We start from the raw sequence: 21,526 nt of genomic DNA on the forward strand, positions 1-21,526 counted from the left end.
AATAATGTATATTAAAAAAAAATTTTCTTTTAAAAATTTGTGATTTTTAAAATTCAAATTTTCCCGCTCAAAATTAAAAAGTCCCGCGCACGCGCGCGCCGCGTAGTTTCAAACCTGACAACTGACAGCGCACAAGTCCACACATGAACAACTGCAGTACTGTTGTGTAAGTGATGATGTGTCACACGCACAAAAATAATAATAATAATAATAATTAGACACTTGAAATTATCTTTATTATTATTTTTACAATAAATATTAATATTGTAGTGAACGTAAGATGTTTTTATAATATTTTTCTACAAATGATTATCTACCCGAGTCCAGTCAAGTGTTAAGTCTTGAATACACACCAGCTGTCCTCTTTCTACAAAGTATAAATATAAAAATATATGAATAATTATTTAATTATTTATTTTTTATTAATTGAATTAAATTATTAAATTTTTTTATTTATTTAAAAGAAGAAATAGGTTATGTTGAAGTGTTGACCATGGCCACGGAAAATGACAAGGTTGTTAATAATAATTATCACAATAATAACAGTCACTTTAAAATAGTAAACAAAAATAGTGAGCAAGAAGTTGGTGATGTCATCATGGACAAAAAGCATATCAGGTTCAGAAAGTCTTTTAATTATGATAATGATGATGATGATGATGATGATGGTGAGTATTGTCGGGCTGGTGATAATTCTCGGGTTCAGGGGCTTAAGATAGCTAATGGTGAGGATAATAAAGGTGGAGATGACAAGGACCTGGTTGATGGTCATGATCAAGGACAGGTTGATGGGGAAGAAAGGAAAGGTCATATTGGAAGAAGTAGTAAGTTTTTTTTTTTTTTTTTTATTTATTTAATTATTATTATTATTTTTTTTTTAATTAAAAAAACAATTTTTTTTAATTTTTGCCCGGCAAATTCAAAATTTTTTAAATTAAAATTTTAATTTTTAGAATTATTATTATTATTATTGTTTTTTTTAATTAAAACATTTTTTTTTAATTTATTATTATTATTTTTTAACTATAATAATTAATTTTTTTTTTAGGTGTATCATTTTTTGATTTTATTAAAACGGAGCTAACTAGAGGTTATGAGTTAGAAAATGATGAAGAAAGATTTTCTGCAAGAAGAGAAAAAATATATTCTTTTATTAAAATTCCTAGAGAAGTTGAGAAATTTATGACTTATGGATTCCTTCAGGTATTAATTTATAATTTATAATTAATAATAAATTTAATAAAACAATATAAAATTTTTTTCTATACTAATTTTTTTTTTTTTTTTTTTTAGTGCGCAGATTCATTTTTATTTGTCTACACATTTCTACCTCTTCGCTTCCTAATGGCAATCTGGGCGATAATTTCAAAATCCCTCGGATACTGTTTTGGGTAATTAAAAAAAAAAAAAAAAAAAAAAAAAAAAAAAAAATATTTAAACGTCAATATTTAAAAAAAAATTTTTTCAGAATTAAATCTACGCGAAAATCCGAGCGATTTTTGCGACCAGCGGAGATCTGTGACCTCCTAAAAGGAATCGTGGTGATAAGCTGCTGCGTGGCGACAACCCACTTTGACACTTCGATAATCTACCACAGAGTGAAGAGTCAGAGTGTGATAAAGCTCTACATCTTCTACAACATGCTAGAAGTCGGAGACCGGCTTTTTAGCGCTATCGGGCAGGACACGATAGACGCGCTTCTCTGGACAGCGACCGAGCCGCAGTCGAGGTCCCGCCGGCATCAGCATCTCGGGACTATTTCCCATTTATTGTTCACTGTTGGTTATGTCAGTATCCTTTGCTTTAAAAATAATTTTAATTAATTATTATTTAATTACAATTTTCCTTAATTTATTTATTAATCAGTATTACATAGTATATTAGTCCTAGTCCAAGCGGCGACACTCAACGTCGCTATCAATAGCAGTAATAAGGCGTTGTTAACAATTGTCTTAGCCAACAATGTAAGCATTCATTTATTATTTTTGTGTTAATATAAAAAATAATTAAAATTTTTGCAGTTTGTTGAGTTAAAAGGAGCTGTATTCAAAAAATTCGACAAGAATAATTTATTTCAAGTAGCCTGTTCCGACGTAAGAGAGCGCTTTCACCTCCTGACGCTCCTGGTGGTGGTGAGTCTGCAAACAATGCGGGAGTACGCCTGGAAAGTTGATCGGCTTTATATATTATTACCAGATTGTTTTGCTTTACTCGCTGCGGAAGTAGTCGTAGACTGGGTAAGAAGAAATGACCTTGTGTCTCGTCAACTATTGAAATTTTTTTTAGATATAAGCTCATTTTGGTGTCAGGCTCATCAAGAGCTTTCATTTGAGTACCCACATGCATTTTTTATATATTTTTTATATACATATATATGATATATATATATATATATATATATATATATATATATATATATATATATATATAAAATATATGAAACATTGATGTCGGTACTCTAATGAAAAATCTTGAAGAGTACAACATTAAGATGAGCTTATATAATTATTTCTTAATATTGTTTTAGATAAAACACGCTTTTATAACGCGGTTTAACGAGCTGCATTCGACAGTCTACAGAGACTACACCTTGAGCTTGGCCTACGACATGGCGCAAACGCGGCAAAAAACGGCATTTTCGGACCCCTCGGACCTAGTGGCGCGTCGGATGGGGTTCATTCCGCTGCCGCTAGGTGTCGCAATGAGCAAAGTTTTGTTCTCGACGCTGTCAGCGACCTCTAGGCCGTCGAACATGATCCTGTTCCTGCTGGGGTACTTGATCCTGTTTGCGTTGAGGATCCTCAACAGCCTGATCCTGCTGGGGCGGGCCTGCGACCTGATCGCCTCTCACTCCGCGGAAACCAGCGACAAGTTCGAGAAGACCAGGAAGAACAACGTCTTCAACAGGACACTCAGTGTCGACCACACCAACATTTACTTCCGGAGACACGGAGCGGAATTCCCTCCCGCGCCGCTAATTGTCTTGAATGACAAAGATCCCAAGTCCGGAGTCGCCATTTTGTCCAACAGCGCCACCAGCTTGACCAGTGTCTGCTTCAATGACTCTCTCAATGCCGACAAAAAGTCCTGCGAGGCTTCTTTGTCGTGCAATGATGTAAATCAGGAAATAAAACCTGTGGCTCGCGCTGAAAGCGAACCGCTGTTGCCTTAAACCTTTTTCGGGGGCTTTGGAGCCCTCTGGCGTCTCAAATAGTCACTTTTGGACCTTGTCGCTTTTCATTATTGTTCATCACTACCTTCTGCTCCACATGCAACCCTTTTTTCCGGAATTTTGCTCCTAAACAAAATGGCCGCCAAGCATAAACACAAAATGGCCGCCAGAGCGGAAAATTTGATTTTTTTTCTGTAATTATTATAAAAATTATGTTTTTTAGATTTATGACAAGAAATTTTGATTTTTTTTTTTTTTTTGACAATTTGACTAATTTTTCGTGCCAAAAAAATTTTTTTTTGCCTTGTACATTTATATTTCCCGCCAAGAAGCCATTTTGAAAGCTTAAACCCGCCATTTTGTTGAGAAAAAGTTCTCAAAGAGATTTTTGGACATTTTCTGGAATTTTTGAGGCGCAAAAGGCCTCTAGATACTCTGAAAAAAATTACAGTTTACATTATTAGCTAATTTTTTGTTGTAAAGTGTATATATTATATATATCTATATCTATATATATATATATATATATATATATATATATATATATATATATATATATATATATATATATATATATATATTAATATATTTATATATGTGGGAATTTTTATATTTATAAGTACGTGTTTAACTATATAATTTAATTTGTTTTCTCTGTGGATCTTGAGGCTAATTTTTTTTTTATACGGAAAGTTTTGTTTGCGTTAATAAAAATTTATAATAAATATTTTTTTTTATTGTTTATTTCTTTTAACCTTATAACAACAACAATAATAATTCTAAAGATTAAAATTTTTATATAAAAAATTTTTAATTTCCCGCGCCAAAAAATTTTTAAAATTATTACAAATTTCCGCCATTAGATGTCACTAAACAACAAAATGGCGACAGTCTAACAATCAGCTCCGAAGTGCTGAGTTTTAAAACAACAACAACCCCGGTATTTATCATCACACATTAGACCGTGAATGGAAAATTAATCAGTAAGTAATTAGACTTTACCAATTACTCATTATTTTCCAATAACAATAACAATTATTAACTTATTTGGACAAAGAAACTGAGGTATTATTGCGCGCTCTAACCAGCTGTCACTTTCTCTCAAAGTTTCATCATTATTAAATCACGATTTATTTTTTAATAATAATTTTTATGATTAGTCATCTTATTTACATTATTAATTATTAATAATTATGATTGTTATTGTGATAATGATAATAACAATAATAATAATTTTTTTTTGTTTCAGGACAGAGTGATTTGTCGCAGGTAATTTGACCTTCAGCTGTTTAGTCTTGTCATTGTTATTGATAGACTTTGTTTGTACACAAGATATAACACCACGAATTGTCAAAAATAATCACGTGACAGCTGATGCAATTATTTTTAAAATAATTTGTTGCATAAGGGCTCATTTTATTTTATTTTTTATATTTTATTTAAAAACAAAATTCAGTCATTTTTTATTTTTAAATTTTAAATTTTCAAAATTAAAAAAAATCTTAATTTAAATTAAAAAAAATTGATTTAGAAATAAAAACCTAAATATTAGGGAAAAAAAAAAAAAAAAAAAAAAAAATTAAAATTAAAATTAAATTCAAAAATTAATATTTTTTAAATTATTTTCAATATTTAAAATTAATTTATAAAATTAAAAAAAAAAAAATTGCAACTCTTCCGGGAATCGAACTTACGTCCACCCGCTCTACAGAGCATCGGCCTAAGGGCCTGAATGAAGGCCTGCACGAGGCAGCCACTGCACGAGTTACGGGAATGAGTGTCTTAGAATTTAAGTTAATCTTAAAATCAAAAAAAAAAAAAAATTTAATTGATTAAATATTAACAAAATAATTTTTTTTTATTAATTTATTAAATTAATTTCAGGACAATGGAATCATTTCTGGCACTCTTTGACACTGAGGACGTAAAGTCCAAAAAATGGGACAAGTTTAACGGAAACACTGAAAGCATGAAAACCGAAGATGACCTAGACTTAGACTGTCTGCCTCCGGAACCCGAGCAGGGAAATATTGAGTATAAATTAAAGCTAGTTAATCCCTCATGCCAGCGGTTCGAGCACCTTGTTACGCAGATGAAGTGGCGGCTCAAGGAAGGACATGGTGAAGCTATTTATCAGATAGGTAAGTTAAAAATCTCTAGATAGATAATTAAGAAATGATCTTGTATCTTGTGAACTATTGACTTGTTCAAAAATATAAGCTCATCCTGAGATTAAACTTGTCAAGAGCTTTCATTTGAATACCCACATCAATTTTTCATATATTTTATATATATATATATATATATATATATATATATATATATATATATATATATATATATATATATATATATATATGTATATATGAAAAATATATGAAAAATGCATGTGGGTATTTAAATGAAAGCTCTTGACGAGTATAACATCAAGATGGGCTTGTATCTTAAAAAATGTCAATATTTAGGCGTAGAAGACAACGGCAAGCTAACAGGCCTCTCCCGAGACGAAATGAAAGCTTCCTTAAAAACTCTCCGTGACATGGCGTCGCGACTTGGCGCGACAACCCGAGTGCTCCGAGAGCGCTCTGCCGGGTCCCAATCAAAGCTTTCATCTCCTCCAGAGCGGCGAGTGGCGGAAGTGATAGTAAAAAAGCTCCGCAAGGGCGACAGAGAGGGCCAGGACATAACGGACCTGCGTCTAGCAGTCGTAGGCTCGCAGGACGCGGGGAAGTCGACGCTTCTGGGAGTCCTTACGCAGGGAGAGCTGGACAACGGGCGTGGAAGAGCGAGACTGAACATGCTGCGCCACCTGCACGAGATCCGCAGCGGGAGAACTTCTTCGATCTCCCACGAGATCATCGGCTTCGCTCAAGACGGCCATGTTTTAAATTACGCGGAAATGACCACGGCGGAGGAAATTTGCGAGCATGCGAGCAAAGTCGTGACCTTCATTGATCTCGCGGGGCACCGGAAGTACCTGAGGACAACGCTTTTGGGCCTCATGGGGTACTCCCCCCACCACGTGATGCTTGTAGTTGCTCCGCCCCTTAATGAAGCCGCGCAGGAGCACATGGCGCTGTGTCTCGCTCTCAGGCTGCCGTTCTTTATTGTTGTTACTAAAATTGACCTTGGGTTTTCCGAACGGCTGACCTTGGAACAGCTAGAGGGCGCTGTCAGGGCTCAGGGCTGCACCATGCCCCTCCAAGTAGTCAAAAATACTGGAAACTTTAGGAACGAAAGGTGGGAGGGGAAAATTCCAATATTTTGTGTCAGCAGTGTTTCTGGAGTCGGGCTGGAGGATCTTACCATGTTTATCAGGGATTTGCCGGCGGAACCTTCGGATCTGGAGACTGAGAGTGGAACTTGCTTGTTCCAGATCGACGAGACTTTTAAGGTAAGGAAAAATTTTAGTCTTACTCCTATAATGATTTTTTCAGTGGCCTATTTAGGTACTATAAAAATGGCTATAGCTCTTAAAATATTGATTTTAGGAAAAATTCACAATTCACAATTCACAATTGTAGCTTAGAAAATTTCCTACAAAAAACATTTTTGTTGTATGGGTCTACAATTAATATTTTAGGAGATATAGCTTTTTTTTTCCTAAAACTTCTGTAATTAATTTATTAAAAAATTATTTTTCTAGGTGGCGGGTCTTCCTGACCCAGTTCTCGGAGGTCTGATGGTAAAAGGCAGCATCGCTCCAGGATCTCGTCTTCTAGTTGGGCCTCTGCCTGACGGCGAGTTCTCGCACGTCCGAGTGGTAAGCCTCCACCGAAACAAAGCCCCATGCTGCCTAGTAAAAGCCTCGCAGAGCGCGAGTCTCACCTTAGAGGGCCTAGAAGATGCACTACCGCACTTCAGGCCCGGAATGGTCCTCGTCTCCAGCGCGGACCACCCCCATGCTACTGTCTTCTTCCAGGTGAGAAAACATTTATGTTATTGAATTCTCCTTAAAATTTCTAGAAGTTTGCATGTTGGGTACTCATTTCTTTAGAAATTTCCCGTAGAATTAAAAAATGATATTTATTTTTTTTTAAAAAAAATTTTTCTGGCCTCAGGCGACAGTTTTCGTGGTTTATCACGCAAAAGGAATTTTCCCGGGCTTTCAAGCGACAGTCCACGTCGGCAACGTCAGACAAACTTGTGTAATGGAGGGGATCATGGACGTGAAGGAAGACGGGCTCCAGACGAATGACACCGCCTCGGTCCTGTTCCGGTTCGTGAGCCACCCCGAGTATCTGCACGTCGGGATGCGACTCCTCTTTCGCGAAGGCAAGACCAAGGGGATCGGTAAAATCACTCAGGTATTTCCGCTCATTGGATCTCAGAATCGAGATTAAGTTTTTTCGTTTTTTTTTTTTTTTTTCTTCGAATTATTTAAAAATAATAATTAATATAATTAATAAAGATATATTACAAGACAAGTAGTATTTATTGTGAGAAAATATTTATCGTAATTACTCAACAATTATGACGAATATTTTTATATATCATTACTGTCTATCAAGTGTTAAGGCCATTGTAAATAGATTAGCTCTAAGATTACAATAAAAAAAAAAAAAAAAAAAAAAAATAATAATAATAATAATAATAATAATAATAATAATTCTGAATTTTTGAATTTTTTTTTTTTTTTTGAAAATTTTTTTGGTGAAAATGAAGTGTGGAGGGATGAAGCTGAGAGAATTCCGGTTGAAATGACTACCTACATGCCTATATTATGTCAAAGTGACAAAAGCCGCCAATTAATTCGCGGGTTTGGCTTGCAGGGCGTGTGGGTACTCAAACTTTAGAGAATTTTGTTGAGAATAACATAGTATAAATGAAATTGAAAAAAATTGATTTTTTTTATTTTTTTTTTTTTTTTTTTTATTTTTGAGGGAATTTAAGGGGGCGGTAGGTGTTGGGTAGGAACCAGGATTAAGATAACTCAATTTTGGGTTGATTACGAGATATGTCGCACCGCAGAGTTGGATTATTGTTTGAATTACGGTTAAACTCGCCAGTAAGTTCTCGGGTTGGAAGTGTGAGCGCAGAAGAATTAAGTGTATAACTTTGTAGATGGCGCTCTGCCAGGTACCCTGCCCGCTTTAATATCCGGCACTAACATTATTTCATAAAAGTATTACGATAAATTTTAAAGTTACTCTTGATATATCATCAACTTTTATATTTCTTCCTTCTCTTAAATTTTTAATTAAAATTAAAATTTAATTTTTGGAATTCAAAATTTTGAAATTTTTCGGTGTATATTCTAAATCTTGACAAAATTCCCTGAAGTTTGAGTACCCACACGGCCCATATGAAAAATCCGCGAAAAACCGCGAATTGACTCGCGGTTTTTCGTGGGTTCAGTCACTTTTACGGAATATAGTCATGTGGGTATTCATTTTAACCGGAATTCAATGTAGATTAAGGATCTCGAGGTCATTTTGACCAAAAAAATTTTTGGAGCTGACAAAGAAAAAAAAATGAAAATTTGTAGCAAAAAAAAAAAATGTTAAATTTGTGGGAAGAACTAGAGAGCTAGATAATGGTAAAAAAAAAAAATGGTATGGATAGCTGACGATATTGTGGAGGAATTTTTATGAAAAAAATAAAAAAAAATGCTCAAAGAAAAAGTAGACAGTGCGGGCAATACGCAACCGTGTGTAATGCAGACAAAGAATATTTCTTATCCCAGCGCACGTAACCCTCTAACAAGCCTCAAAGTTTGCCAATAAATTCGAGCGAGAAATATTTGTTTTCAACTTTTTAGGAAAATATTTTTTAATATACAGCAGAAGAATTTTTAGATTGAAAGGGGAATTTTGAGCTGCGGGGGGTCTCTAGCTGAAGCTAGTAGGGAGCCGTAAGACTTCGGGTCCGCGGGGGTTGGGGGTTGGGGGGGGCCTCTTAATTATAAAGCTTATGAATAATAATAGTCGTGTAGTTGCACCAACATTGTGCTTAAATGTTTGTAAGGTACGCCCCAGTCAGTGTCGCACGCTCCGGGCTACCCTTTTGCTCGGTGTTTACTCCTCTCAGTGGGTCGGCTATTACCTGAAGAAAATAATAGGAACAATTTTTTTAGTTGGTTATCTTTATTGGATCTTTTAGTGTTGATAGAAATTTATTTATGAATTTTGTTACTTGGCTAATGAGAAAGTTCCCACGTGAGAAATAAATATGTTTATTTTTACTTGCGACGTTTAGGGTCGCTTGTAGACTCTATAGAGAAATTTGAGAATTTTTATTGACAGCTGTAATTGATTTTTAATTGTCGGTTTACGGAAACGGTGAAAGTTGTAAGGGTCTATTAACCAACGGGGGGTCAGAAAAAAGGCTACGGGAATGGAGAAGTTAATTGGGGTATTGAATTTTGGGGCAAAAAAACCGGATTTAGAAGTTGGATAGTTTAAAGTTGCATTGAATTTTTATAGATAAAAAAGACTTTAGGCTGGATAAGTGAAATTTTTGAAGGTATCCTTAATTTCGTCCAAAAACCCCAACTTAATTTTCTTAAAAATGGTTAGCTTGATTAGTTTTAAATTTTGTAGCTTAATTATTTGAGTTGAACTCTTTAGAATAAATTTTGTTTTATTCAAAACTAATGATTAGTTCCTTAAGAAACTTGAAAAAAAAAAAAAAAAAAAAAAACCGAAAATTTTAAGGATATCCATAAATTCAAAGTTTCTGTCCTTGTTCCACAAATGGATATAAAACAAACAATACCTTTCACCTGGTATTGCACCGAGCAGCACCTGTCCATTCGTAATTCCCTTATTTACCCAAAAACTAGAACATCAACGTGACAATACTCCCAACATCTCTTGATAATTGTAAAGAGCCATTAAAGCGTTACGGCCCTTCGTTCTCTTAGATGAGGCGCAAAGTATAAGAGGGCTAACATAGCAATTAGATTATTCATAGACTGCCAAAAAGTTATCCGGTGTTGAGTCTATCAGATCTAGATGTGATGTAGATGTTGACGTTCGAGACAGGGACAGGCGTAGAAGCAGTAGCAGACATAAGCAGAAATAGGGATGGCATATGCTGTAGCCCAAGAGGATGACACTTGGGGTGGATTATAATCGAGATCTGTTATCTTTGTATTAAAGCGGACGAGAGTGAGCGTCCGTGTCTCACACGTGTGTTACGGATTACTCTTCCTGCTCCTGCTCCCTCAGCGCCACTCCGCGATAATAGAGATGTCAACTTCTCGAGGATTTGACGAGCCAACTTCCCGACCAACTAATCTTCTGTCTCTTATTCCTCCTCTTCTCGGTAAATTTATAAATAAATTTACAAATTAGTAATTAGAAGGCCGAGTTATGAAAAATTTTAACTTTATTTAATATTATCTTGGACCCTACGACTAACTCAATGATAACGCAGGACTTTCGGACGAATGGTTCGCCACCCACCCTTCGTTATATCGACCCCCCCCCCCGCCTAAAGCTTGTTCCGATCGCTGAGTCGATAATCGCGCTAAAGACCCGGGGGTACGCATGTCCAGATCGGTATCGGATTTAAATACTTTCTGCCACGTGCCGGAAGACTGGAAGTGTGATGATAGATCGGTTTGGGATGAATCTACTTTCGAGATCCGGACGGTTTATTTTTTTTTATTAGGCGAAATGTTTTTCAGATAATTTTCGATCGAATGGAGGATATCTTCAATAATTTCGTTTTTTGTCATTTTTTAAGGAACTAATAGTCAGATTTTTATGAACTAAAGATTTTCTAAAAGGATTTTATGTAAGAAATTACGATATAAAAATTGGAAATTAATCGAGGGAGCCATTTTTGAGAAAATTACGTTGGGGCTTTTGGACGAAATGAAATATCTTCAAAAAAATCTAATTTTAAGTTTCGTTTGAATTGAAGGACATCCTAATTGAAGGAACTTTTCTCTTGTTATATTATTTAATTAATTTTCTCGTAAGTTTCTAAAATTCAAATTTTCTAATTTGACAAAAAAAAAAAAAAAAAAATTTTTTTTTAACAATCGCAGCGTGGTGAAAAATCTTCTCAGGGTCTAAATACAGTCGCCTGGCAGTGGGAGATAAAACAGGAATGCAATTGAATTCAATATATATATATATATATATATTTTTTTTTATTGTCCTGAGAAACGCCTTCCCTATTGTCAGCTCTTGAGAACGTTTGACTCGGTATAATATGATTGCAGGGTGGATTTCTTAGTAGTTTGGGGTTATTGTGCCCAAGAATTGAGGGGAGGTGCTGCGGCTCCTCAAAAATCGATACCCTAAATTTCAAAATATCCTCCCCTTGCACTTGCTATTTAAAAAAAAAAAAAAAAAAAAAAAAATCTTCAATAATTCCCGAGGAGTATTTTTATAAACCGCAAGTTTTATTCAAGCATGAAAGCTCATTCGCGAAAAAGTATGAAAATATTTCCTCGATTTTAGACGAATAATATTTTTTTTTTTTAAACAGTTGTTTTTGGTTCTTTTGGTTATTAATAAAACGTTTGAATCCGCTTTTGTGGGGTGCGGGGGTGGGTAACTGGTGTGTTGCTGTATACTCTGCCGACAACGGGCCGCGTTAGTGTAGAGAGAGAGAGAGAGAGAGAGAGAGAGAGAGAGAGAGAGAGAGAGAGAGAGAGAGAGAGTGCGGTTGTGCTTTTACCGAAACCCACGCCTAATTTCGAAATTGCAAAACATTTTCACACTCTCGTGAATACGTACTGGTTAAAGCTTGTTATACAGAAACCGTGATATGTGTCCGAGAGGATACTCCTCTGTGTTGTATGGTATCATATCCTCTATCTGAATGCGGACGCGGATTAAACCTGTACCAGAGGTTTCATATGCTCAAACGCCGGCAACTAAATTGCGGTGCCAAAAGCATCATTTTAAGCATTCGACTGAAAAAAAATGCAAACCACCTTTTTCTGTTGGATATGTTATTAAATTGATGACGGAAGCTGGAGCTGAAGGTCCTTTGTGCGAATTTTTAACAGAAATTCATTTATCTTTTTTTCTGTTGGGATAAAAAATAGAAAAATTTTTTTCAAAACTGTTCGATCGGTTTGCAATTTTTTACGTTGATTTCTCTAGTGACACTTTTAATTTGTTCAAATCTGACCATTAGTTTTTTAAAAAACTTGGAAAAAAAAAAAAAAAAAAAAAAAAACGAAATTTTTGAAGATATCCTTCATTTCGTCCAAAAACCCCAACGTAATTTTCTCAAAAATGGCTCGCTTGATTAATTTCCAATTTTTATATCGTAATTTCTTACATAAAACCCTTTCAAAAAAACTTTAGTTCATCAAAATCTGACGATTAGTTCCTTAAAAAACTTGGAAAAAAAAAAAAAAGCAATTTCGAAGATATCCACAGAAAAAGGAATTTTGTTCCTGAAGCATAGCTCTTCTGGCGTGCTCCCTCCGTAAGCAAAGTCCTCTTATAAAATAATTTGGAACCTGCAAGTGAGTGACACTTTGCCCGCGGGTCTTCCTCACAAACGAATCCGCGGTTGGCTTTGTAGCAATCTGACAGTAGGTAGCAACTATGATTATGATTTGTGGGTTTATAGAGTGAATTTAATTCAATAATTCAAATAGCAAGTATTTTATCCCGGCATATTGAGCAGGCGAGTGGTTTAACGATTCATCCACCCAACTGGGTCTGTTTGCCGACACGTTTGGGTTCGCGCACATTTTTTAGGATCGTTTTCGGATTCAGTGAATCGTTAAAGATCCTTTAGCTCGTGCTAAAGTTGCTGCCGGACACGCCTCGGGACAACTAATTCTGTTTTTATTTTTTCACCCCTTCTCCTTCTCCCTTCCACGTGAACTTTTTCTTTGGTGACTCCTTCAACAGAATATTAGGCACCCCGATGACTTGACATTCGAATGCACCGAGGAATATCAACATTATTGACGACGGGATTCGCTTTATGCGCTTAGCTTTGATATCACCTTTCTTCTTTTATTTATTTTTTTCTTTTTCGAATCTTCCGAGTCAAGGACCGTCGTCCATTGTCCCATTATTCGACACACATATATCGAACCAGATGTTTTCGAGGTTTTATTTATCCTACTGCCAATGGATCACTTAATAGTACAAATGAATTTTTGATGAGGCTTTTTTTTTATATCATTTCGTCACTGGACTCATAACGTGGAATAATTTAATGACCGCCACCGTTACCTCACGAGCCGACTTTTTTTAACGACAATTAAAACCCATAAACTATGCTAATCTATTTTGTTTAGTGTTTTCATTATGCCAGTGATTGGTATTACATTGGATACCTAAAAAAATCATCAAAAAAAGGCATTTTTTTGCAAATTAATCCTTAAAATTTTATAGAATAAGATTTTTTCGGAAGAGTTTAATGCAAGATAAAATTATAAAGAGTAAGAAATCAATCTAGCAAGCCGTTTTGAAAAAAATCAACTTTCAATTTTTGAACGAAATGAAGGATATCTTCAAAAATTAATTTCATTCATCAATTTTATCAAAATAACCATTTATTAAAAATAATTACGACGATAAAACACTATTTTGATGAAAAGATGACGATTCGGGATTAATTGAGCCATCTGGGTCTGCAAAGAAAAAGAAAGATAGAAAGACATACATATATAGTGAACTGGAAAGACGTCATGGGGCTCGGATAAAATGTGACTAAAATATGCCTTAATCGCACGCAGTGTTTACACTTGAGATGATGCTTCCCAATGGAATACGCGGCGTTAATTCAAGTTCATATATATATATATATATATATATATATATATATATATATATATAAGGCACTGTATTTCTTAATGCTCAATCGGGAATAATCCAATGAATGGCTGCCGATTATTATCGAGTCGAGCGAGTCTCGTGAATGTGTCCGCCGAACCGTCCGCGGTACACCCGCTGGGTTAACCGACGTCCAACTACTAAATCCCCCGTGAAAAAACCCATTTTTATAATGCTAGATGTAATATCTATTGTTATTATTTCATCATTGCTTCTACCGGTGACAATAGTTAGCATTCACCATCAGATAATCGCTTTTTTATTGACCTGAAATATTTTATTATGGCCCATCTTGCCCCTAAGATCATAGACTAAAAGATCTATGAGTTGATTTTCTTTAAAAAAAATTTTATTCCTCAAAAAAATCCCATTTTAATCTCAAAAACTCGGAAAAATTCAAAAAACACCTTCAAATGTTCCCATTTTAATTTCCATAACTTTTCTTTTTCCCCCAAAAAAAGTATTTTTAAACTCTTATTCAATAGGAAATTTACTGCCCTACAATTTTCTGCCCTTCATTTTCCTCAAAAAAATTTCCTTCCCCAAAAAAATCCTATTTAAACCTCAAAAGGACCTTATAACCTCAAAAAACTCCGTAAAATTCTTCAAACTCCTATAAATTTTCTCCTAACCCTAAAAAACATATTTTCAAACTCTTAATCGATAGGAAATTTCCCGCCCTACAAGCTCCCACCCTCAATTTCTCTCAAAAAAATTTCCTTCCCCAAAAAAATCCCATTTAAACCCTCAACAATCCTTTTTTCTCCGAGATTTCTTCAAAACAAAGAACACCCTCTCGATCCCTTAAGATATAAATACGTCCCTTGGGACAAATCGGCTCCCTTGGTCCGTAATTCGGTCAGTAAGTCCTTTCTTAATCTCTTCAGTTATCCGTAAAGGGGTAAATTTTCTCCTTTTTTCCTTTTGTCACCCATCGAAAGGGTCGGGACGAATTAACGCATCCTTAATCACTTAATAAATTCCAGGTATAATTTTATAAAAATAATAAATAAGGTTAAAGTCACTCAAGCCTTTGTTTATTAATTATTTATTATAATTTTTTTTTTTTTTTTTAATCAAATCAACCGAACTGAAGTTAATTGCTAATTACCAATTATTTTTAAGTGACTTCATTTTATATTTATAAAAAATGACCGAGGTCGAGCGTGCCAACGGCGAAGAGCCTTTCGACCCTTACCGCAGGGACGCTAATAAAAAATATCTCTCGTAAGTACCGGAAATTTTTTTTTCCCAAATCACTTTATAAAAAAAACTAACTTCATTTTTGTGTTACCTGAGTCATTTCGCGTTGATTGAATACCCATATAGCCCAATAGCTATCATTTTTCGCGTGTGTGTCATGTGCAATAGCACACGTCACAATTAGCGGCAATCTGGGCTTGTGGGTAGTCAAATTAACGGAAATTTTCCGGGGAACACGAAAATGTCAGTGGTGAGTCGATTAGAGTCGAGGGGCCGGGAATAATCGAGCTTTTTTTCTCCAGGGACTTTGGCTCGTTCATGAATTTAGTGAAAAGCGCAGCCGGGGCCGGGTTGTTTGCGATGCCGAACGCTTTTGCAAGTGTCGGGATGATTTTAGGGGTGGTCGGGACCCTCCTGATCGGTGTACTGATAACCGTAGCCCTGCATTTGTTGATGATAACACACACTCGATTGTGTACGGAGCAGCGGCGGCGGGCCATTCCGTATGACCAAATCGTCGCTACGACCATGACCAGGGGAAGACTTTCTACTAGTACCGCTAGCTTGGTCATCGACATCATCATGTTGATCTGCTATATCGGAATTGGCGCGGTCTACATCATCTTTGTTAGTGGTATCATCCAGGATCTTGTGGATCAAGGAAAGACTGTCGGACTTGCGTATTATTCTTTGATTTTGTTTCCGCTGTTTTTGCTGCTTAATATGATCAGAGGATTGAACGCCATTGCTCCCATTGCTATCATTGGAAATATCCTGATTGTTGTTGCTGCTTTCATTGGAGTTGCTTATGCCGTCTCCAAGGCCGAAAGTGATTGGGTTTTTTTCCAGAAGGACTATCGGAAGTATCCAAAGTTTCTAGGGACTGTTTTTTTTTCACTTTCGTCACCTTCTTTGGTGAGTATTGGGTTTAAAACGGGATTTTTTGGAGGAAACTGGAAATTTTTTGGAAAAATTTTTTATGAATCTTCTAGAGGATTTAATTCTACATAAAATGAGCTATAATAAAGTTGGATTTAATCAAAATTAAGGGGTAAAATGGGTTAGTAAAAATCAAAAGTAACTATTTTTCGTCAAATTTCACGTTTTTTGGATTTAAATCGTGATCTATTGAACCTAAATGAAATTTTTTTCAAAAATCTTTTATTTAATCTTCCAGAGGACTAAATTCCGCGTAAAATAAGCTATAAAAACTTTAAATTAACTGATAATGAAGAGTCAAGCCAGGTCAGTAAACCTAAAAAGTCTCCAAATTTCCTGAAATTCTCCAATTTTTCCCATTAAAATTACAATTTAATCATCTAAAACCTCTCTTAACTCCTTCCATTTTTCCTTCGAATCCTCTAAACCCTCTTACAGGCTCTGGCGATCCAACAAGACATGCAAAGTCCAAGACACTTCACCCGCAAGTGTGGAGTCCTGAACTGGGGCATGGGATTCCTGATTTTATTGCATCTGTCGGTCGGGATCGTTGGCTACGTAAAATACGGAAGCTCAGTAACCGGAAACTTTATCCAGAATCACCCGATGTTAGACATGGCGACAGGAATTGCTCTGGGGGTCCAAGCTTTAGCGATATTTTTCAGCTATGGATTGCAATGCTACCTACCAATTTCCATTCTTTACAAGGACTACGCGGTTCGCTCGATTCAGGATAAGTTTTTGAGAGGCACACCTTTTCTCTGGAGTATCTTGATTAGGGTCTCAGTTACGCTACTTACATGTAAGTTGGCTTTTATATGAAAAAAAAAAAAAAAAAATTAATTTACAAGTTTACATTTTTTAAAACAATTAAAAAATTTTTCCATGCACTAAATTTACATTTTTTTTTCATGTAAATAAAAAAATTAAATTTACATTTTTTAAATAATTATAAAAATATAAATTTAATAATTTTTCGTGTAAATTTCTATAAAAATATATTTTAGTATTACAAAAGATAAAAATAAAAACCTTTTAGGTATCCTAGCGGCATCAATTCCACAACTGCACGTATTTGCCAGCTTCGTGGGTGCACTGTGTGTCGCCACCTTGGGGTTCATCATCCCGGTGATGGTCTACGTGATCAGCCACTACGGAGAATTTGGGCGGTGCAAGTGGAAATTGGTGCTCAGCGTGGTTTTCTTGATCCTTGGAACTCTCGCGATGATCCTCGGAACGATATCCAGCGTTAAATCTATGTTTGATTATCTAAAGGAATAGTTACAATTCCGTTCTTTTGATTTTTAGAGCGAGCGTGCACGTGCGGCTTTAAGATACCGAGTAATTACGCGTGAGGCACGTGCGGCTAAACGCTCGCTAATTGCTACTTCATGGACCGGTTGCTTATTTTGTAATGCTTTGTGTAATACTTTTGTAATAAAAGAATAAAAAGTAAAAAAAAAAAAAAAAAAAAGAAATTACCGACTTTACACAAATATATATATATATATATATATATATATATATATATATATATATATATATATATATATATAGACCGTGAAAATGAGGAAAAAAATTTTCCTACCCGGAAAAATCCCAGTCAAAATTGACAACTCTGGAAAATAAAAAATTTTCATAAAACTTTTTTTCTATCAGCCCTAGAGATACCAAACAAAGAGGAAAATGATCCTCAGAGTATCCTCTTTGACCCTCTGTGAGCCACTTGGCTCTAAAAAATTTTTCTCTTGCTCTTTTCAGCGCCCCCATTTTCAACCCTCCCAAATTCGACCTTGGAAAATCTTTTTCCCTCTGTAGTTTTCCAACCACTCGCTCTAAAAATTCAACCGACCACTCTACTTCCTCCTCTTTGATCTCTTTAGAGTCTCTTGTCCTCATTTTTCCCCTAAAAAATTTTCCGGCCCCGAAAATCACTCTTAAAGCCAAAAAATCCGTGAAATCCTTGAAAATGATGACTTTTTCCGGGAAAAAAAAAAAAAAAAAAAAAAAAAAAAAAGGATTTTTTCATAAAAATTAATAATAATAAAAAAAGATAGTTATTCTCAATAATTTAATGACACGTTACGTAGCGAATAAGAACAAACGAAGCGTGTAAAGTGTCGCGTATAATGAAGCCTCCGTAAATTTAAACGCGACATAATTCCGGGGATGCTTCTCTCTGGGTATATTTCCCCGTTCTCTTTATGCGTGTGCTCACTCCACGGTCTCAACATGTATATACACCGAGTCGTATAGTCGTATAGCCACCCCATGTCTTTAAGGTCGTTTATATTTTTTTACGAGGGTGATAATAATTTTTTTTTTTTTGAACAATAAACCGATAAAATATTGTGAGATTAATCTTTTCGCGCGTTAATCCTTTATTGAAAGGCTATTTTTCTCTTCTAACTCTCACCCGGCCCTCTTCGCTGTGTTGAGGACAGCTCAGAGAAGAGCTGAGGGCTGAAAGGGGTGGAACCACCCTCAGATCTTCACGGTAGAGTATTACGAAGCCAGTCTTGCAGACTCGAGATAAGACCCGCCGGCAGACACTCTAAGAAATGGCTGAGGAGCCTCCGCGTGGCAATGACAACCTACTAAATCTGGCTATATACAACCCTGGTTTAAGACCCCTGGCTAATCTTCCTCGCGCATGAAAATTTTTATGAGAAAATCCTTTCTTTTTTTTTTTTTTTTTTCCCGGAAAAAGTCATCATTTTCAAGGATTTCACGGATTTTTTGGCTTTAAGGGTGATTTTCGGGGCCGGAAAATTTTTTAGGAAAAAAATGAGGGCAATAGGCTCTAAAGAGATCAAAGAGGAGGAAGTAGAGTGGTCGGTTGAATTTTTAGAGCGATCGGTTGGAAAACTACAGAGGGAAAAAGATTTTCCAAGGTCGAATTTGGGAGGGTTGAAAATGGGGGCGCTGAAAAGAGCAAGAGGAAAATTTTTTAGAGCCAAGTGGCTCACAGAGGGTCAAAGAGGATACTCTGAGGATCATTTTCCTCTTTGTTTGGTATCTCTAGGGCTGATAGAAAAAAAGTTTTATGAAAATTTTTTATTTTCCAGAGTTGTCAATTTTGACTGGAATTTTTCCGGGTAGGAAAATTTTTTTCCTCATTTTCACGGTCTAATCTTTATTTTTTATTAGTCTATAAAAAATAATATTCTGTGGAAAAACTAATTAAATCTAATCTAAAAATAAAAACAAGTCTAGTTATTCGCACCCTATATTTTTGAGAAGCAGCTTCCTAGAGCTGATTGGATGTAGAGTTATCTCGCGTAACGTTATTTCCGGTTGATTGGTCGCTGCGGTCGTCATGACTACCCACCACCCACAAGTTAGCGGCATTCCCAGCCCCTACATATGAATTCCCGCCGTACATTTTCCACACATTGATGCCCGCCTGCGGGCTTCGATAACACGCGTCAACATCTGTACTTCCATACCACCCACATATTTATAATTTTATTTTTTTCCTTTATAATTAAACACCCAAGCTTCTTAAGCTTTAGATTTTTCCATTTATCACGCCGATTTTTCGTATAAATTAACTGCAGATTCATCAAAACTTCCAAATAATTCTGATGATGTATTTTTACATCATTGTCCTACAAAATCGGTTGTATCTACCGATCTGATATAGAAATCGGCACTTTTTTCTCAATAAATCGATTCTAGAAACCTCTCTGGACCTTACTATACCAAAAGATCGGCACTTTTCAAAAATATCGGTAAGCGACTTGTAATCTCCGCACCCCCCCGCTCCAAAAAGCGAAAAAACCGCAAAAATCGTCCTTTTTTCCCCGAAAAAAATTCTTCTGCCTCAAAATTCTTCCCAAATTTTATTCCTAAAGTCCCCTTGTACTTTCAAGTGACACTACACTGTTTATTAAAATGCAAATAAATGACTCACAGTTGATCAGACACGTGAAATAGACACACGCTTACATTAGGCGCCGAATTAATCGCCCGTCAACGTTGTATAATCCTATTATATATGACACTTGATGTTTTATGTTAATAATAATAAACACTTTCCCCCTCTCCAGCCGTTTTTTTTTTTTTTTTTTTTTTTTTTTATTCAAACAGGGATCTGTCCTGCCTACCGTGGAAAATCCGTCACTCTTTTATGACGAATATTAACAATTATTATCATTATAACGACAAAATGGTAAAGTAGGCGTGACCATATATATATATATATATATATATATATATATATATATATATATATGTGCAACAATAGTCTAGTTGAGATGTCACTTTTGTTCGGAATTCGTCAGGGACATCTGAACCAAATTCGTCTCGAGTACCGTGGATCATTTAATTTATATAGATTGAGATATATATTTTACGATTGGGAATATCAATCATTACTTTTTGGAGCAGATCCTGATTTTCGGGTTTGTATGTCAAAAATCTTTGAGAGTGGTAAGATTGATGGCTCTAATTGGGTGTTGGGATAATTGATGGAAAAATATTGATTTAGAAAGGGTTAAAGTTAGATTTAAGGAAATAATTTGTGCTGTTGGAAAAGTAACGAAAAATTTGGAATTAATATTTTTAGTAGTTTTCGAGAAAATTACAAGTTTGAAAATTCTAGAATTGGAATTTTTGAGGTTTTTAAGGAACCAATCAGCAGATTGGCTTTAAATTTAAAAGATATTATATCTGTATGACATAAGAAAGAGAGTTTCAAAGTTTGAAACTGATCTATCAAGTAGTTTTCTAGAAAACTACTTGATTAAAAATTCACAATTTTCATAGGAAGTATTCTAGAACTTGAATTTTTGCATTTTCTAGGAATCTAATGATCAGATTGACTTTAAATTCAGTACATACCTTCTGTTGCCTGTAAGAAACAAAGTTCTAAATTTTGGAACTGATCTATCAAGTAGTTTTTTTAGAAAATCTAGGTAATTGTATTTTAGTCTTTAAAATAATTATTTTTCAAACGGAACTTATCATAAAATAGCTTTAGGATTAAAAAGTCAGTCATGTAACCTCCAGGTAACTCACCGAACCCTTCGAGGAAAGCATCTGTCACCAGAAAACAGCTTGAAGAGCTAATAATATCAGAATATATCTTCGCACGGCGACATTTGATGCGATACTGTTATTGCGGTAACATTAGACGCCCGGTCCTATAGGATGACCCGAGTCATTTTATACCTCTGCGACAGATGACAGACGTCCTGGACCACCTCGGAGACCTCGATCTTCTTTATCTCGCTCTCAATCTCGATCAACCGCCAATAAAACTAACACATAATTATTCCGTAGCGAAACATATTGTCACTTTTCGTCCAAATCTCTATTCGAAATCTTACCTAGTTATATTTAAAATATTTCTCACGTCATTATTGAGCAACTTTTTGACGCTTCAATTGTTAAAGTCAACAACGAAGAAGTTAAAGTCTTCTGGCTTCTAGTCTATTCTCAA

At 35.3% G+C, this 21,526-nt stretch overlaps 3 protein-coding genes across 3 annotated transcripts; all 3 read left to right on the forward strand.

The window, feature by feature from the left end:
• Nucleotides 1-4: 4 nt before the first annotated feature.
• LOC141525544 (protein TAPT1 homolog) lies at nt 5-3,680 on the forward strand. The gene is made up of 8 exons (XM_074240086.1): nt 5-374; nt 465-824; nt 1,049-1,203; nt 1,294-1,391; nt 1,469-1,791; nt 1,867-1,964; nt 2,022-2,237; nt 2,528-3,680. Exons 2-8 carry the CDS (start codon nt 494-496, stop codon nt 3,170-3,172), a joined length of 1,866 nt encoding a protein of 621 aa, XP_074096187.1. The 5' UTR covers nt 5-374; nt 465-493; the 3' UTR covers nt 3,173-3,680.
• Nucleotides 3,681-4,043: 363 nt separating this feature from the next.
• LOC141525545 (GTP-binding protein 2) lies at nt 4,044-7,727 on the forward strand. The gene is made up of 6 exons (XM_074240087.1): nt 4,044-4,155; nt 4,422-4,441; nt 5,057-5,313; nt 5,638-6,566; nt 6,819-7,094; nt 7,234-7,727. Exons 3-6 carry the CDS (start codon nt 5,061-5,063, stop codon nt 7,513-7,515), a joined length of 1,740 nt encoding a protein of 579 aa, XP_074096188.1. The 5' UTR covers nt 4,044-4,155; nt 4,422-4,441; nt 5,057-5,060; the 3' UTR covers nt 7,516-7,727.
• A 6,187-nt stretch (nt 7,728-13,914) lies between these two features.
• Nucleotides 13,915-17,548, forward strand: LOC141525553 (proton-coupled amino acid transporter-like protein acs). The gene is made up of 4 exons (XM_074240099.1): nt 13,915-15,165; nt 15,444-16,056; nt 16,519-16,882; nt 17,120-17,548. The coding sequence occupies exons 1-4, from the start codon at nt 15,089-15,091 to the stop codon at nt 17,359-17,361; spliced, it is 1,296 nt and encodes a 431-aa protein (XP_074096200.1). The 5' UTR covers nt 13,915-15,088; the 3' UTR covers nt 17,362-17,548.
• The last annotated feature ends 3,978 nt before the right edge of the window (nt 17,549-21,526 follow it).

The sequence above is a fragment of the Cotesia typhae genome, unplaced genomic scaffold (genome assembly GCF_013202065.1).
Source record: "Cotesia typhae breed Kobodo isofemale line unplaced genomic scaffold, CoteBio_Ctyphae contig_26, whole genome shotgun sequence".
Taxonomy (NCBI): Eukaryota; Metazoa; Arthropoda; class Insecta; order Hymenoptera; family Braconidae; genus Cotesia; species Cotesia typhae.

Bases quoted from the DNA above. Each gene is read 5' to 3' on its own strand.
- LOC141525553 (XM_074240099.1), top strand. From the start codon at position 15,089: ATGACCGAGGTCGAGCGTGCCAACGGCGAAGAGCCTTTCGACCCTTAC. The intron at 15,166-15,443 runs GTAAGTACCGGA...TTTTTTCTCCAG, and splicing joins GCTAATAAAAAATATCTCTC to GGACTTTGGCTCGTTCATGA. The intron at 16,057-16,518 runs GTGAGTATTGGG...ACCCTCTTACAG, and splicing joins CACTTTCGTCACCTTCTTTG to GCTCTGGCGATCCAACAAGA.
- LOC141525544 (XM_074240086.1), top strand. From the start codon at position 494: ATGGCCACGGAAAATGACAAGGTTGTTAATAATAATTATCACAATAAT. The intron at 1,204-1,293 runs GTATTAATTTAT...TTTTTTTTTTAG, and splicing joins TGACTTATGGATTCCTTCAG to TGCGCAGATTCATTTTTATT. The intron at 1,392-1,468 runs GTAATTAAAAAA...AAATTTTTTCAG, and splicing joins TCCCTCGGATACTGTTTTGG to AATTAAATCTACGCGAAAAT.
- LOC141525545 (XM_074240087.1), top strand. From the start codon at position 5,061: ATGGAATCATTTCTGGCACTCTTTGACACTGAGGACGTAAAGTCCAAA. The intron at 6,567-6,818 runs GTAAGGAAAAAT...TTATTTTTCTAG, and splicing joins AGATCGACGAGACTTTTAAG to GTGGCGGGTCTTCCTGACCC. The intron at 7,095-7,233 runs GTGAGAAAACAT...TTCTGGCCTCAG, and splicing joins ATGCTACTGTCTTCTTCCAG to GCGACAGTTTTCGTGGTTTA.